The sequence below is a fragment of the Larimichthys crocea genome, chromosome XII (genome assembly GCF_000972845.2).
Source record: "Larimichthys crocea isolate SSNF chromosome XII, L_crocea_2.0, whole genome shotgun sequence".
Lineage (NCBI taxonomy): Eukaryota > Metazoa > Chordata > Actinopteri > Sciaenidae > Larimichthys > Larimichthys crocea.
The window spans coordinates 26,885,333-26,901,787 of record NC_040022.1 but is presented as its reverse complement, the minus strand read 5'-3'; the positions used below and the strand labels follow the sequence as shown (position 1 = coordinate 26,901,787).

The following is a 16,455-nucleotide window of genomic DNA, read 5'->3' as shown; positions in this document are numbered from 1 at the left end:
GCAAAAATAAAGTTTATAAAAATGTTTCTGTAAATTAGAAAACAAGTCGATAGCAGATGTTAGGATGCATGCGTCCTGCAGGTTGCCAGGGTTATGCAACAGCCATAAATCTACGTGAAGTTTTCGGTTGACGTTCATATGGCAGAATTCACAGTGGCGGGACAGCAGAGACCCATCAGAGGCTAAAAAGAAGGAGGACAGTCCTGAGTAATGTCTGTCCTTCATCCAGTCTCTCCGGCCCACGGGAGGAAGCTGGCTTACATCACATGATGTTTTCTATCTGACTCACTCACTCCTGAATGTGTCTGTCTGTTTTTAACTCAAATTCTAAATCAATTAAGAGAATGGGACATAAAAATAGCAGGAAAATAAGTTTTTAATGGCTTTAGCTGCTTTTTATGGAGGTGGGGTGTTGTTGTGTCTGACCGGCGTGTAACCACCGAGGTTCACCTGCCCAAACACTCAGGGGAATACACGCCTGCACAGACAGGTTAGAGTATGTTTTTGCAGACATTATTTACATAGTTTACACATTTGTGGCCATGCACTCATTATGAAATGAATGTTCTTCCCTCCGCTTTATCGCTTCTGCATCGTTTTCTCCTGCCAGAGGCTCATTCTTTCCTTTCATTCCTCCTCTTTCCTGCACTTCTCCCACAAGCAAATCTCCTGCTGTCTTAATGTTCGGACTCAATGGAGCGATTGTCTCCTTTCCGAGGTCCTATTACGTCTTTCCCGTCCTAACTGCCTCACCTGGATTGCCCTTTTTATCACCTCCTACTCCTGTAATGACCCGTCTCTTCAGTTCAAGCCCAGATGTACTGACTGTGCAGGTGCGCCCTGTTAGTCACAACCATCATGCTCGCCTCCGCCGGCCGATTCACATCCTGTTTTTCACTTCTCTCTGTTTTTAATTTATCTGGGCCTCTGGCACACTTCACTGCTTACAAAAAAACATAGCTCCGTCCCTCTATCGCGCATTCATAACATTTCTCAAGAGCTAGATATTTTGTTACACCGCACAGACACGGGAAGGCGGCGAGGTGGAGACCCGTCCGGGCAGGACATTAAGTGCACGAGAGGGAGTGAGAAAAGGGAAAAGTACAGAAGTGTCACGGAGGTAAAGAGACGGGGAGAACAGGAGAAATATGACTTTAGAGATGGGCATAAATAAAAAAGGGACGTTGGGACGAGAAGTTTGACCGTTTGACCATTTCTTTCCATGCAATCACCCTCTCCATCTTTTCATTCACCCTCCTGCCAGCCTCCTCTAAGTTTAGATCCAATCTGCCTTAGCTGAAGTCACAAACATCTGTAACATCTTTCTCTCCTCCCCGCCCTCCCTCCTTTGTGTATCTACCCCATGGAAATTGTACATTTAGAGTTAACAGCCTAATATGACCACATCACTGAATATGTCTGCGGCTTCAGCGCCAAAATCATCCAAGACCGCAACAACATGTGCTTTCTCTCTCTCCAAATTCCCCCTCCTCGCCCTCTCTCTCTCTCTCTCTCTTGCTCTTTCTCTTATCTGTGAGCCGAGTTTATCTCCATCTTTATGTCTGTCTTAATGTTTATCCATCCGTCTGAGTCCTGCTGATTCCTGGCACGAGCTTCTCTCCTCCTATTCTGGTTTGTTTGCTGATGGTGAGGGTCTGCTATTCGCAGAGAGCTCAGCCCCCTGAGCCAAATGTGATGCTGTGTGTTACGTAACTCTCTCAGATGTACAGTACACCTTTTGGGGGATGTTGTTTCTGTGTGTGACAGACGTACTAAAAACGTACTTAGCTCTGTTTTCACATGGGAGAACTTCAGCACCTCAGACATGTTCCTAAATAAAAAATGTGTGTTCAGAGAGTAAGGTGGACTGCCGTGTGTTTTTATGCTCAGAAAGTTCACGGCCTGCATGAGATCACAGCTTCCATTCATGAAACTTGAGCTGCTCACAGGTCCCTTTAAACATAAGTCAGTGTAGCCCGCTCTCTGAAACAACAAAATGACTTAATGTGGATGAGACAAATCATCATCAGCTCATGTTGTGTCTATACGCTGCATGGTCTTTTCATATCATGCTGCCCTGCTGGCAAACAGCAGCGAATATTATCATGTACCTGCCATGAAGCCCCGTGCCAGCCTTCCCTCCCCCTCACCCTCTCCTGTTTACCTCCACCCCTGCTTGTTTTTCTCCTCACCCTCACTGTCATCTACTGTATTTCTAAGCGTGGGAGTCGGGTAGAGAGTGAGCTAATACCCCAGGTCTGATTGAACGGCTGGAAAAGAGTGGCTGATGATAGCACGCAGAGAAAGGGAGGAGGGCTGAGAGGGGAGTCGGTGGTGGTGGTGGTGGTGGTAGGGATGGGAAGGAGGGAGTCGGTGGGTAGAAAATGAAGGGGTGGGGGGAAGAGAGGTGAGTATAAAAGCCTTGCTGTGAGGAATTAGGAAATATTCCTCAGGAGAAACATACACACAGAGAGATATTTCCAAGACTTCTAACTCCACAGTTATCTTCCAAGGTAAGTAACACAAAATAATCTCTGTTTTCATCTTTTAAACTGCAGATTTGATGTATTACTTGATGTCTAGGGATGCATTTTTGTGTGTTTTCTTTAGTGTACTGCTGCAACATGCAGTCATCATAGTACAGTAGGCCTTCAGTACTTGTGTGTTTGTGTAAAAAGTTCCTAATATGTAACCTCAGCTCTGCTCTGTGCGTGTCGAGCATCATGCCTGTGGCTTTTTTCTAATGAGGTGGGCACATTACGTCTGCGGGGAACATGGACTCCACCAGAACCCCCTGCTAGGACTTAGACAGGCATAAAACTCTGTAGACACTGTTGTCAGCACCTAAAACACACACACACACACACACACACACACACACACACACACACACACACACACACACTCGTCTCGATGTCAGATGTCCTTGCCAGTCTTTGGAAGTAGCTTTTTTTTAAACTTGGGGCCCGAGGCTTTGCTGTTTCTGTGCCCGAGTCTGGCTTTTCGACTGAAGCCAAGATATGCCCGAGGGGCTGATGCTTTCAATGTGTGTGTGTGTGTGTGTGTGTGAGCATACGCCAGAGAGTTGCGTGTGTGTATGTATGTGTGTGTTTATGTATAATGAAAGCTGCTATTGACGGTGAAAAAGGACGGCTGCTGAAACAGAATCCCGTCCAAATCCCACAAACAGAAGATGGGGATGAAAGCTTTTCTGCAGTGCAGGCATGCGAATAAAGTGTGTGTGCATGCATGTGTGTGTGTTACAGACATCTGGCACTGAAGTTTGTACAGGTGTCTCCCGCACGTTACTGAAGGTCACTTATGCATGCGACTGAGCGTGCGTGCAGACACGTGCACGAGTATACCTGCCCTTTTTTTTCATGATTGTAACTCATCTCCCCGCGTTAAACTTCATTTGGACTCGACTCGTTGGCAGTTATGAAGCTTTTCACACACGCCACAGCTATTCTCTTATGGTTGTTCCCTGTAAACTGAGGTTCCAGCTATTGAATGCTGTTTGTGGATTGGCTCTAACTTGAACTGAGTGCGCTCCAACGACCTTTGGACACGTTTTTATCTTCAGTCTGGTCTTAAAATATATCCTGGTTTGTGTTTGTCACCCTGCAGAAATTCTGCAGCAGCTTGCCAGCATATACATGTATATATATAAATCCATATATACGTATACAGTGCAATGTTTATTGATGGCTTATGGTCTGGTTCAAGCCTTCATATTCACAAAAACCACAGGAAATGGGTTTAGAAAGTTTACCGCTTTCAGCAGTCTATCCCTGCTCGTGGTTCTTTCCCGTTCACCCGCAGTGTCACGAAATCCGAGCCACTCTTCTCTTATTTTTCTCCTCACTTAGGCGCTGCCATGACTCACTCAAACACCTTTCTCCTTCTTTTCCCCAGCAGACAGGCAGATAAACCCCAACCCCCCCCCGACCAAGGATGAGGAGCCTTCTTCAGTTTCTAGCACTCGCGGCTGCGATCACTCTCTGTGTCTGCTTTGGTACAGAGCCTCCCCCGGCATCTTCACTTTTCTGTCATTCAGCATTTATCCATTTATTTATTTAACATTTACGCAGTGATTCATCACTTATGATTAACACGGTTCCATGTTTTTCCCGTAGAGTCTCATGAAAGCTCAGAATCCGCAGAAGGTGATTAAACGTTGTCTCTCGTTCATGGAAAAACATGCATGCACTTCTAACAAATAAGACTTCATTCATAACATAACTACATTCATTTCATGCTGCATGCTGGGCATGCCTCGCCGGGTTTTCTGACTAGTAAAATGTTGTGGTTCCAGATCTGTTCGTGCCTCCACACCAAGCCAACTCGTTCATGACGCCACAGAGGGGCAACGTATACAGCCCACCCAGCAGGAACGGCAACAACAACTACAACTTGATGAGGTACCGCAGACATGCATACAGAGCACATTCCTTTATCTTGTACATATCCACATATAAGAACAAATGCAGCAAGACTGGCTGTTTCTGATTTCAATTATCCTCCTTGTTCTCACCATTCTGCCCTCTAACTATCTCCGTCTGCCTCCCCAGGACGGTGAAGTCTCCGGCGGAGAGGCGTGCAGAGACCTGCGAGGACTACTCTCCATGCCGCTTCTACGCCTACCGCCATGGTTTCCAGCAGGCCTGGCAGAGATACTTTGGCTCCCGGACTCAACCTCAGCCTCAGAGACAGAGACAAGGAGCTGGGGGTCGCCGATACTAAACTCTTGAGTTATCTCTCTTGAGATGAGTTATCTCATCTGTCACAGGGTTTGCAGAATTATCTCATTATTAAATGAGTGCGCGTGCCTCCGTTCCACATAACTTTTTATATAATTTATGTAGCTGTTTTTGTGGCCTCTTCTGGAGACACATTTTATAAACACAGAGGCCTCCAGCGTGGCTCAGCTGTTACAGTAACCCCATCATTATACACATGTAGAAAATCACGGCCCATCTCTCATGTAATCTCAGGATAACTTTTATCCACTATTATCACACCTCCCCGGCATTTATGAGCTTTGTGTGACGTGCTTGAATGAAATGTTTCGCTCACTATCCACTTTCTTACATTATCCATGTGTGTATCCAGCCCAGCGCCGCTGTCACTGATTGTTTCTATTGCTTTGATTTGAAAAATAAAATTCACTTTATTGGGTTTTGTCTTAATCCTGTTTATGCCATTTGTTTGCCACGTGTGCGCCAGTTTTCAGCTCTGTGCTTCAAAGGCTGGTGGTGGAGGGGTGAGTTCAGGAGTTTTACATGAAGGCCTGTGGAAGTATTCAAGTTATTTCAGTCATAAATGTGACTTTATTACATTAATACAGGTGTAACAATGCATGAGCAGCATTTCACTGTTGCAGCATCAGCCAGAGGTGGAATGTAACTAAGTATATTTACTAGTACTGCAGTACTTTAGTACAAAGTCCAGGTGCTTGTACTTTACTGGAGTATATCCATGTTACGCAACTTTATACTCCCACTCCTCCACCACTTACTCGATTTCTTTCCAATTCCTTCCCCGTTTTTCCTCCCCTTTCATCACGCTTTATGTAATTATTTTGAATATTTTCCAATAAACTGAAGGATGAACTGTTCCTCCGTGGATTCGGAAAATTCCCCCTAATTCTTAATTTGGATAAGCTTTTTAAAAGCTGTCTTGGATTAGCTGAAGACAAGCTGTGTTTTTTTTTCTGAACTCATAATGCATCGCTGTAGATTAAACGAGCCAAAGTTAGTCCAAATGAACTCAACCATAAACATCTTCAGCTTTAAAACTCAGCATACAGTAACATTAATCTAAAAACAGTAGTGAACACTGACCATTTCACTGCTCAGTAATGACTTTTACTCTTGATACGTTCAGTACATTTGCTGAGTATTTTCACTGTATGCTGTAGCCACTTTATTTAACCCTCTAGGTTCCCATCAGTGCCTTATTAATTGCTTTTTTAGCCGATTGCTAAGACTCCAGAAGGTTAAGTAAAGGATACTTCTTCCACCCCTGCCTCTACCTAGTTTAGTCCCGTGGTTTCCGATCTAGGGGACGGGCCCCTGCAAGATAACTGACCTCATGAGAAAGGAGAGAAAACACTGAGCTGTACAAATGTTATTTTTTATTAATAACCAGGCTTTGCTTTTCTTGGGTGCTTTTCTTGGATGCAAACAGTTTGTTTGAATGAAGCCATCTGAAAGGATTGTAGGGGAAATGTCCCGGGTGGAGCTGCTCATGGATGTCTGAAACATGACTCAAACTGCACAACTAACAAGCCCAAAAATGTTCAGAATAATGTGCAAAGAGGCCAATTACAACTACAGTGTTTATCTCTGAAAGTTACAGGAAAGTACCTCAACCTTACACTCGAGTATTCTCCTAGACTAAATGTGTTTAGTCATTATCCACCACTGGCCTGTTGAGGGGTTCAACAAGGACACATATTACTGGCACGAACCCTGCTGATTTCAATACGTAATCAAGATCTGGTTTCTTGTAATCTCAGGAGGAATCTGAACAATTCAGCATGCCTGAGTCTGTGTGTCAGAGCCCTCTCTGCTGCAGACACTCGTGCAGAAGCAAAGACGGGTCAGACTCGGCACACAGTAGATGTCAGCATGGCAGAGTCCTAAACATACGGTCATGTTGGATGGTTTGTTTTTCCTGTGCGGCCACAGGGCCGCAAATGTGCACAATTAAAGCTGTCCTGAGGTTAAATCCTTGAAGTCCGTTCCTGAAACGAGACAAGTAACCAGCACTGACCCAGACGGTGAAATTACACCCCATATAATACTCTCAGGACCAGTCCAGAGTCTAAATATCCAGTCGAAAAAAAGCATAAAATCATAAATTAAAGAAGTTCAAAGATGGCTTTTGGAAATTTAACAATATGCTACATGTAGCAGCTAAAGTTCATCAGATCGGGTGATTTCCAGCTCGCTTTCTAATAAACCAATAAAATACAAAAGATGTTTTCAAAGACAAAAACACCCTTCAAGTTGCGACTTGTGTTTTAATTAAGACAAAATGACAATGTTGCACACTACTCTATAGCTTTCCGCCACTTTATTGGCAAACCACCCACTTGATTTTACAAAAATATCTCCCCACATTTAAAATTACCCTTCAGACACGGTGGGTTTTGTTTCTAAATGCTGCTTTCTTTATGTCGGAAATCACCGCGGTTTGCAATAAAACACAGAGCCCTTGGATTAAAATCATGTCGCATAATGTGCGGTACATGGGTTTCTCTCTGCCACATGTACTTAGTGACCTACATGTAGAAGTGTGTAGGTGTGCTGTGAAACTCTGTCCTCTCCAGGCTGCCAGCTGGCATTACATTCCTCAACTTATTATTCTCACTAAAACTGACAAGTGGTGACTTTAACTGCAGCTAAATCAAGTCATTCTTCATCTTTTTTCTTGTGTTCAAGCATGCAAATTGCATTTTTTTAAACTAAATTTCTCTTGTTTATGTACAAAAAAGGGATGCACATGCAAGCAATGACTCTATCTGCTTCCTCAGCAGGAAAACACACTTCCATTTGTTGATACGCGTGGCTGTGAGTCACCCACATCGCTTTTCTCATCACCTATCCTTCAAAGTAAACGCCCACGTTTTAAAAAGCATTGTCTCTCTGTGTGTATTTACTCATGTGAGTTTGCAAACCTTTATATAGATATAAAAACTTTTTGTATATGTGATTTTTGTGTGTGTGTGTGTGGAGGTGTGTATCTCTGCATCTGTGTGGGTGTGTGATACATGATTCCCCAACCAATCACATACCCACGTCATAGTGAGGGGACCATCTATAAAGCGAGTGGGTATCTATGTATATATGTGTGAGAGAAAGAGAAGAGTGACAGAGCTGTTGAAGTCTCCGGTCCTACTTGTTGCCTGAAACTGCAGACGCTGAAGAAAACAAAGCTGAAAGATGAAAACTTTGGCCATCCTGGTTCTCTGCTCCCTGGCAGCCATCTGTCTGACTTCAGGTAGGAGCCACACGACACCAGATACTGTATGCAGTATGTATTATTGTGTGATTTCAAGGGAAGGTTTGTAGTGGTAGTTTGTACTGCTTGATTAAAGACAGAAGGTTGACTTGAAAAAGTGACACATGCTGCACTGAAAATTTAAATAATAAATCTTTATTACTCATATTTTCCCTCTCGTGTCGTCAGATGCCTCTGCTGGCGCCCAGCCTGCCGGTGACAGCCCTGCTCAGGGGGGTAAGGTCATGATTTTGAACTCTTTCATCAGTGTTGCATTAATATGGAACATGTTTGGATCAGATATGGCAGAAAAAAGTTGCAGCTTTTATAAAAAAACTATTATTCGATAAACATTTTAAATCTTTTGTTTTTGAACACTATTTTATATATTTCTTTTATTATATATATTTTATTGTGCCTTTAACAGACTAAACTTGTAGTTCTCCTCTCTCCACGTAAGAGGCAAAATATAACATTTGTAATAAACTATGCATGTCTTATAATCACAGAACACAGAGAGATCAATCAACATGAATAAAAAAAATGTAATTAAAAATAAAAACAGTAAAGATGAGGTTAGTTAAAGTAGAAAGAAAATGGAGGGTGGATGTTTACAACATTTGTCAAAGTTTCTTAATAAGTGTGATCAAAGTGAAAGTTGCCAAGTGGTAAAAATGCTGGTACTCCAAAAAAAAATCAAATGTTGACTTTAATCTTATTTATTTTAACAGGTTCCAAGTAACTGTATTAAGTTACTTCAACTCAAAAATGTGACTGAACCCCTAACCTAACATTTCTGAGTTGAAATAACTTAATACAATTATTTGGAACCTTTTGATAAAAAAATTCAATTAATTAGAGTCAACATTTCATTTTTAAAAACTGTATTTCATCATGTTTCAGTTTCCCTCCTGTCCTTTTAGTGTTTTTTTTGTTGTTGTTGTTTTTTGTCTTCCTTAAATCTAAATGCATCCTGACTTCTTTCACCCAGTTTGCATGAGTTCGTGTTGTTTCCAGTTAAGCAGTGTTAATGTACGTGCCAGCAGACAGTTAAATTTACTCCAAACACCAAAAACACCCGTTGGAGGGTTTAAACCAACATTTCTATTCAATGCCTTCTCTCAGATTAGAGGTTGGATGAACATTTTGTTTGACCTGATCTATATTTGACTTCCAGCAGTTCTTGATTTCTGCTCAGTTGCTGCTTGCGAGTTAAATCTTCCTCGCGCGACAGATCATGTTTGACTGATAAACTGTGTTCGTACATTGAGACTAAACTTGTGTTAAATGTGCAGCTTTGTTCATGGAGAAGGATCAGGCCTCTGCAGTGGTGAGACAGACAAGAGCTGCTAAAGAATTGACCCTGGCACAGACTGAGAGGTACGTCACACCTGCTTTGTGGACCAGCATACTTGCATATCAAATCCAAAAAGCACATGCACTGTTTGTTTTATGTCTAACATAGTGCCCCTATCATGAATAACAATATGTACTGCATCACCTCAGCCTGAGAGAAGTGTGCGAGACCAACATGGCTTGTGACGAAATGGCGGACGCGCAGGGAATCGTCGCCGCCTACCAAGCCTTCTACGGACCAGTCCCCTTCTAAGAAGCCGAAACCACGACAACTGACTGCTCATCACAATTTTTCGTTATCATTAAAATTATCACCTTTGAGCTCTTCTTTTTTCTTTTTTTTTTCTTTGCAGTTAAGCCAAAAAAGCATGAGAAGACATTTCCAATGTGTGCCAGCGTGTGACACTTGTTACACAAATCTAAAAGCCTGTAGAGTAGTGTGATGAAATGAAATAAATATGAATAAAACTCTGCCGTGTGTCTGCTCTTCTTTTCTTACTTTGACAAGGTGTGGACACTAGATGTCCCTGTTGTGACATCCAGTTATGTGAAGAGTCCCAGAGGAGTCACAATGAATAAATGCATACAACTACAAGACACCATCGTTGATTTAATGCAGTTTGCTCCTCTGAGACAATCAGTGGATTTTAAAGGTACCTTATCAGTAGTTAACCTACACCTCTAATCACCTGTAAGGCATCATATACCCGGTCTACCCTTCTGGCCCTGTTCCCTTTTCCTTTCCTCATCCCTTCCTATTCAATCCAGGGCGAACCTCTTCCACATCTCGTTCTAGGTGCTGCCTACCTGGCAAACCTCTAAGCAGCTCAGGTGGAAACACGCCTGAGACAAGACTCAGGACCCTCCCTCCCTCTTTTCAGCACATTGCCCCCCAGCGGCAACCTTTGTGGTTGTAAAGTAAAGTCAATGTAGAAGGGCCAAAAAACTGCAGTTCCTAGAAAGAAAATCTCTGTAAGTCCCCATGTTCAAATGTCACAACTTCACAGCAGAAACAAACATGTTTACAGCCTGGTACAAAAAACAGTTTTGGTCTCTATAGCTAATTTCATGACAACTGCACTGAGGGTGAATTTATATACAACTTAAGGCTTAAAGTTATGCAGGATTAAGAGTGTGGCCGCTTTGATTGACAGGTGGATGCCCTTATGGTTTGTTTGATTCATTCGGCCCACCTCAGGTCCACCGACGCTACTCGTCTTTGCCCATTTTTTAATGGGAGGTAGAAGTGAAAGACACAGGGATTTCGGCTCTTCAGAAACCTGTGTGCAACATCACGGATACGACGTCCATGTTTCATTCTGTCTATGGTTCTCTCAGACCAGCCTGATCAATGACCTCACCCCTTTACGTTTTCCCTGCACATTTACATCCTTTCATCTGTCCTTAACAAACTCCCATGAAGCCTTTGAAATGAACTATTGTCGTGGTCCTTGCTAATGAATAGTTAGCATTTTAACTTGGGGTGGATTTTTCTTCCATGACTCTGTTTCTTGAAAGTGTACTTCTGTTTTTCTTACACCAACCCTTTTCCACTTTCTCATCTCGGCCTTTATGATGACACAATTCCAGTATCTCGTCAGACAGGTCAGTCTATCAGGTACTCTATCACAGATGAAATTACAGTGTTGTTCCTTATTCTAGTCTCCTTTACTATTGCAAAAGAACAATGGCGACTTGAAAGTTTCACAGAAATGATTGAGCTGTATACAGCTACATGGGTGATGCACATATATATCTATAGATAGCAGAAAATGTCACAAAAAGATGGTAGAAATTTTCAGAATATGGCAGGAGGTAATTGTAGAGTGCTGAACTATAACTGCACAGCGTAATAAATATAATTAGCACAGAACAAAGTAATTACACAGCGTAGTATGGAGTGTAAAAGGTTTTCTGCACACTCTATAACTCCATAACAATGTTTGTGTGCGTGTATGAAGAAGTAAATGCGCGAGAAAAGACAAAGAATGATAAAAACGAGGATGTTGTTTGTGCAATGCTGGTCGTGTTACGGTAAACAGAAGATGTTAGACCTGTTAGCTTAGTATTAAAAGTATTTTTTGTTTGTTTGTTTATTTTATTTGATCTAAGTCAGAGCATTCCTGAAGCCTCGGAGAGCTTTAGAACACGTTACATTTATTTATTTCATTAGCATTAAAGTATAAATGACACAAAACCAAATGAATAAGCTAAACACGTCTGAATGAAACTAACTAAAGCTCGGTTAATTGACATTGACACCACTCTCATGTGTGGTAAAAATGTAGTTTAGCATCGCAAAGCCTGGAGCCACAGGGAGAAGTAAAGACTTGTGTTATACTAATGAGGAAATTCTAATATGAATGTTCTTTGTGAATTTACGCTCAGACGATTCTCACAGCTCTCACAACCAAAATAATACCTTTGCATTCCCCTCGGAGTTCCCCTTTGCCATGCGTGCCACACACACAGTATTACTGTTACTGTTGAGAGGTGTCTTTGATTAGTTTGTGCCCGGCAGACAGTATCTGTTTCCTGAAGCCGTACAGACACTTAAAAATGTTGGTGAGAAACGTGGCATGTGTGAGACCAACACGACTTGGCAGCACGCTGCAATCTGAGAACTAGTTTGCTTGTGTTTTTTTAACCCGGGTGTCTGACACGTGTTATGGAATTTTCTATCCTTAGGTTAGTAGGTGGCAGTCTGTCTCAACACTGTGGTGGCCAGGGTCGAAGAGACCTATTGCTGCCTTCCTAGACATAATAGATAGTTTGCTGTGTAAAGAGACATCTGTGTCTCCAGACTAGAATATGCTGACAATAACACCTCCATGAGTAAAAACATTCTCTTTGGCTCATTCTGGGCATGTAGTATTTGTGGTGTGATCTTGGGGTTTAAAGTCGATCCACCAGGATGAGTTGGGCAGAATGTGAGACCGACTCAGGCACTTCTGATGGACTTTGAGAGTGTCTCTAATTCTCCTTGATCAAGCGTAAATAATACAGCATAAGACATCAGAGGCTCCTGAACACTTTCTTCCTTCCTGACCTCAACATTGACCTTTGACTTCAGAAATTTCTCCACGACAGCACGCAGTGTCACGCTCTGAAACATGCACCTCTGTGGAGCCACAATTAGGCCAACGTTACTTTCTAGTGCTGTAAGTTTCTTGTGCCACGTTTGTACTGTGCATTGCTGCTTTTGTTCCTTTTACATTTACACTGCAGCTTATGCTGACACCAAATATCACATTTTGTCATAATATTTTTGGTGTCTATGTACTTCTTGCATGTCTGTGTACATGGGGAACTCGCTCTACCAGTCAAGCCACCCGGGTGTCTCCAAATAATTAGATAGTTTAACAGGTGTAAGATTAATATCTTATTCAATTTAACATTGTTATTAGTATTTTTTTAAAGGTCACTACTTTACCTAACAATGATGTGTAATGTAGACTAATTCTGGCTTTAAAATTTGATTTACTGCAGGAAAAATGTAAGAAAACATGTTAATCTTATGTTGGACAGTTAGTCCACCACACTGGTCCAAATGAGTGCAACGGTGATTTTCACATGAATGTTGGATGAATGGATGCATTGCCATGAATCTTATCTCATCTCATTACTTAAATAAATATATAAATATTTATTTACATATATATAAATAAATACTCATTATGGGTTATTACGTAGAGCAGCCTGTTTTTATATTATCATACAATCATATTATTGATGCATTAACATGAAAGTCATCATGTTAATTAATCTGTGGCTAATGTTGAACTGTGTTATAAATTGCTGGGTGTTTAATTTGACAATGTAATGTGTTTTATAAGCTTTTTACAACGCTTTGCATGTAAAATTCCTTTTCTAAGAATGTAATTAGTAACTGTAGCCGTCAAATAAATGTTGGGAAGTTGAATAAAGTACAATATAATCCTCTGAAATTAATGAGAGAAGAAGTTTAAAAGCTTGTTTATGTTCCCGTCAGTGCCTAAAAATAGCACCTATGAAAGTTTTTCTTTTTTCACCTCTGGTGTCATGTTACTATTTGCAGAAGTTTTTTATATCTTAAATAAATACAAGTGCAAATGTGGCCCACACCTCTTCCAATCTTTACTCGTCTAACGTGTTTGTCTTCAATCTAAACTTGGGAAGTCCCATTGCGTCACCATTTAAAAAAACAAAAAAGGCGTTTAAAAAGACTGAGCTGCTGCAGAGTTGCTCATTTGAAATCGGAGAGCTACAGCAGATCACAACCATGGACCTGTTGACATTCGACAAGGAGAACAGTGATCGTATCAAGGCTGTGGAGAATTCATTTGGTGCCTCAGGCAACTCTCTGTCCAAACCAGGCCGGGTTCTGATGGGAGAGGGCCGTCTGATGAAGCAGGGTCGTCGGAAGCCCCAGCCGAAGGTTTTCTTCCTCTTCAATGATGTGCTGGTGTACGGCAGCATCATTCTGAACGGCCGCTGGCACAAAAAACAGAAAGTCATACGTCTAGGTGAGCAAGTCGTCTGCATAAGTGTGGATCCAGTGAGACAGAAATGTAATTTGAAGAGAAAAATAATGATCAAACTGAACAAATGCATGTATTTGGCATTGCCTTTTGACAATATTGCATTACTTAGATGATTTAATGCAGGTTATTGTGACTAATCCAGTACTAAAAAAAGGAAATACTGCCTCGATGCTGTAGTTTCGTGGGCGTATTTCTGAACACCACAAGAGCAAGTCTGAACATATGTTAATTTGTACTTAGGTGATCTCACTATCACCTCCAACAATAGATTTAACTACCTAAACTCTAATTTACGCCTGTAGTCTTCATGATATGAATCAGAGGTAGAAAAATGAAGAACAATAATTTGATATCTTGTTTACATTCCTTATTCTTTTTGTCATTTCAGAGGACATCCTGCTGGAGGACTTGGAGGACGGTGAAGAAATGAGGAACCAATGGCTGATCCGTACACCACGCAAGTCCTTCTTTGTGTCTGCCTCTACACCCGAGGAGAAGCGGGCCTGGATTGACCACATCGAGAACTGCAGGTCAAGTCTGCTGCAGGATGGCAGCTGCCAACCTCACACCAGCTTTGCTTCTTCCTGGATCCCAAACCAGGCTGCCTTCAAATGCATGCGCTGTTTGAACAAGTTCACTACGACCAAACGTCGACACCACTGCCGAAAATGTGGTTTTCTGGTCTGCAATTCCTGCTCTAAACAGAGAGCAGTTATAGACCACATCCACCCCACTAAGAAACTGAGAGTCTGCATGCGATGCCACAGCGAGGATAAGACGTCTCGCGTGAGGGGAGACAGCGCTGGGAAGAGCAGCTCAGAGGACGAAGATGTGGCAGCACTCAGTGATGAAGGGGAGAGAGGGGAAGAGATTCAGGACTACACTCAAAGCAGCTGGCTGGACACTCGAGAGGGTACCTGGGGACGCACGGGCATCTATTCTTACCCAAGACCAATGCATCTGCGGCCCTAGTATAACATAACCACATCAAGACTCTCTCACACGAATCTGAAGCTTGTTAAAGTTCCATGAAGAGAGAGTATTTATACCTTTACTACTGTTATACTGCACTTTTTACACTGGAAACCCTTGGTGTGAAGTAAAACACAAATGTAAATATTATTTGACGTCAGAGGACATTGAAAGGAAAAGTTTATTCAGTAAACTTTATTTGATGTTTATGTGTAAACAAAAAAAATCATTTATACTTTGTACAGTTTCTTATATTTGCCTTTGAAATGCTTTATGGACAATGAAGCACTCACAGAGATGTGAGTCTGTTGTGATGATGTTGGATGTACAAATCTTAGATTGGAGTTTCAAAGTGTTTGAGAATAAACCAATAAATAACCACAAACTGTGACGTTGCTTCTTGATCATATGTGGACAACATGTTACAATATAAAACAACATATATAAATATATAAACAACAGCGACACTAACAGACTGGAAACAATCATTAAGAAGGCTGACTCTGCACTTGGTCTCAGGTTGGAGTCTTTTGAGACCGTGGTGGAGAGGAGGACGCTGAATAAACTGTTATCCATAATAGACAGACACAGGAAATCTGTCCTGCCACATGCCATCACATTATACAATAAAAGCTAAAATCACTGGTCATTATTTATAGTCTCCACATACACTATACTGCCCATTTGTACATTTAAATACTGCACACACTAACTTTTAAAAAAATATTGTATTACTACTTTTTTTTTATATGTCTCAGCTTATATTTTATGTTTATACTACTACTTAATATGCCTAGGTTGTTTTTATTTATCTAGGTTGGTCTTTTCTATTTTATTTTTACGTCATTGTGGTGTATATTGTAACTACGGGTGAAATGCTGCTGTTTCCTAGTTTGGGATTATTAAGTATTTCTAATCTAATCTAATTATCTGGGCAATTTAAAAAGGTCAGTATTGGCACTAATACTGATGCACTCAATGTATAAAACCAACAGACACCGAGTTAAATACATACTGGTAAAGTGTTTATGCATAAGCTACTGTGAACAGAAGTAGCCTGTAGAGTCCAGAGCACTCAACAATTAGTGATATTTAATTGTGAAGGAATAACTGGTACTTTACTCAGATTTAATTGAATGTACTTCTAAGTGAATTATTTCCCTTAATTATATAGCATACATATAGCAGCAAATGTTTGGGATTAACATTTCCAGTTCTGCGAGGGTGAAACTTTGACATTGCGAACCTGCGTGGGACGAAGTGTTTTTGTTTACTACTGTTTCTCTGTCAGTCTATCATCACCTCGACTGGAGATGTGGGGGGTGGCTCTGCCAGGAATAGGAGGGGGGTGTGGTGGTGTGTGATAAAAATGCATGAAAGTTTGTTTTGTTGATTATGTAACATAATCTATAACTGCTGCATCTTCCTTGAAAAAGGCAAACCTCATTTAAACGTCCACCAACCTCGATTACTGCTGTTGATTCTGTCACAAAGGAGCTTGATGTGGATGTTTCACACGGATTTGGACGACAGTTTAATTGGACTTCAGTCAATACATGATGAAAACTGTAACAAAGCCAAATCCTCTGGGTGAGTC

The 16,455-nt window shown here is 41.5% G+C and overlaps 3 protein-coding genes across 7 annotated transcripts; all 3 read left to right on the top strand.

Moving 5' to 3' along the window:
• Positions 1–2,358: 2,358 nt before the first annotated feature.
• mgp (matrix Gla protein) lies at positions 2,359–5,189 on the top strand. 4 transcript variants are annotated; one of them, XM_019265938.2, is made up of 5 exons: positions 2,359–2,513; positions 3,927–4,015; positions 4,137–4,166; positions 4,316–4,421; positions 4,572–5,189. In XM_019265938.2, the coding sequence occupies exons 2-5, from the start codon at positions 3,955–3,957 to the stop codon at positions 4,741–4,743; spliced, it is 369 nt and encodes a 122-aa protein (XP_019121483.1). In that variant the 5' UTR covers positions 2,359–2,513; positions 3,927–3,954; the 3' UTR covers positions 4,744–5,189. The 4 variants fall into 4 exon arrangements, with proteins under 4 accessions (XP_019121483.1, XP_019121482.1, XP_010744668.2 ...); XM_019265937.2 differs by having other exon boundaries at positions 3,924–4,015; XM_010746366.3 differs by having other exon boundaries at positions 3,919–4,015.
• A 2,682-nt stretch (positions 5,190–7,871) lies between these two features.
• bglap (bone gamma-carboxyglutamate (gla) protein) lies at positions 7,872–9,802 on the top strand. Its single transcript, XM_010746364.3, has 4 exons — positions 7,872–8,007; positions 8,197–8,244; positions 9,303–9,387; positions 9,514–9,802. Exons 1-4 carry the CDS (start codon positions 7,950–7,952, stop codon positions 9,614–9,616), a joined length of 294 nt encoding a protein of 97 aa, XP_010744666.1. The 5' UTR covers positions 7,872–7,949; the 3' UTR covers positions 9,617–9,802.
• Positions 9,803–13,605: 3,803 nt separating this feature from the next.
• LOC104931370 (pleckstrin homology domain-containing family F member 2) lies at positions 13,606–15,249 on the top strand. 2 transcript variants are annotated; one of them, XM_019265939.1, is made up of 3 exons: positions 13,606–13,868; positions 14,275–14,883; positions 14,925–15,249. In XM_019265939.1, the coding sequence occupies exons 1-2, from the start codon at positions 13,625–13,627 to the stop codon at positions 14,856–14,858; spliced, it is 828 nt and encodes a 275-aa protein (XP_019121484.1). In that variant the 5' UTR covers positions 13,606–13,624; the 3' UTR covers positions 14,859–14,883; positions 14,925–15,249. The 2 variants fall into 2 exon arrangements, with proteins under 2 accessions (XP_019121484.1, XP_010744665.2); XM_010746363.2 differs by having other exon boundaries at positions 14,275–15,249.
• Positions 15,250–16,455: the final 1,206 nt, after the last annotated feature.

What these genes read in the sequence shown, in the direction of transcription:
- mgp (XM_019265938.2), top strand. Translation starts at nt 3,955, where the DNA reads ATGAGGAGCCTTCTTCAGTTTCTAGCACTCGCGGCTGCGATCACTCTC. An exon ending in CACTCTCTGTGTCTGCTTTG is followed by an intron (nt 4,016 to 4,136) that starts GTACAGAGCCTC and finishes TTTTTCCCGTAG; the next exon opens with AGTCTCATGAAAGCTCAGAA. An exon ending in AACAACTACAACTTGATGAG is followed by an intron (nt 4,422 to 4,571) that starts GTACCGCAGACA and finishes CTGCCTCCCCAG; the next exon opens with GACGGTGAAGTCTCCGGCGG.
- bglap (XM_010746364.3), top strand. Translation starts at nt 7,950, where the DNA reads ATGAAAACTTTGGCCATCCTGGTTCTCTGCTCCCTGGCAGCCATCTGT. An exon ending in AGCCATCTGTCTGACTTCAG is followed by an intron (nt 8,008 to 8,196) that starts GTAGGAGCCACA and finishes TCGTGTCGTCAG; the next exon opens with ATGCCTCTGCTGGCGCCCAG. An exon ending in ACCCTGGCACAGACTGAGAG is followed by an intron (nt 9,388 to 9,513) that starts GTACGTCACACC and finishes GCATCACCTCAG; the next exon opens with CCTGAGAGAAGTGTGCGAGA.
- LOC104931370 (XM_019265939.1), top strand. Translation starts at nt 13,625, where the DNA reads ATGGACCTGTTGACATTCGACAAGGAGAACAGTGATCGTATCAAGGCT. An exon ending in ACAGAAAGTCATACGTCTAG is followed by an intron (nt 13,869 to 14,274) that starts GTGAGCAAGTCG and finishes TTGTCATTTCAG; the next exon opens with AGGACATCCTGCTGGAGGAC.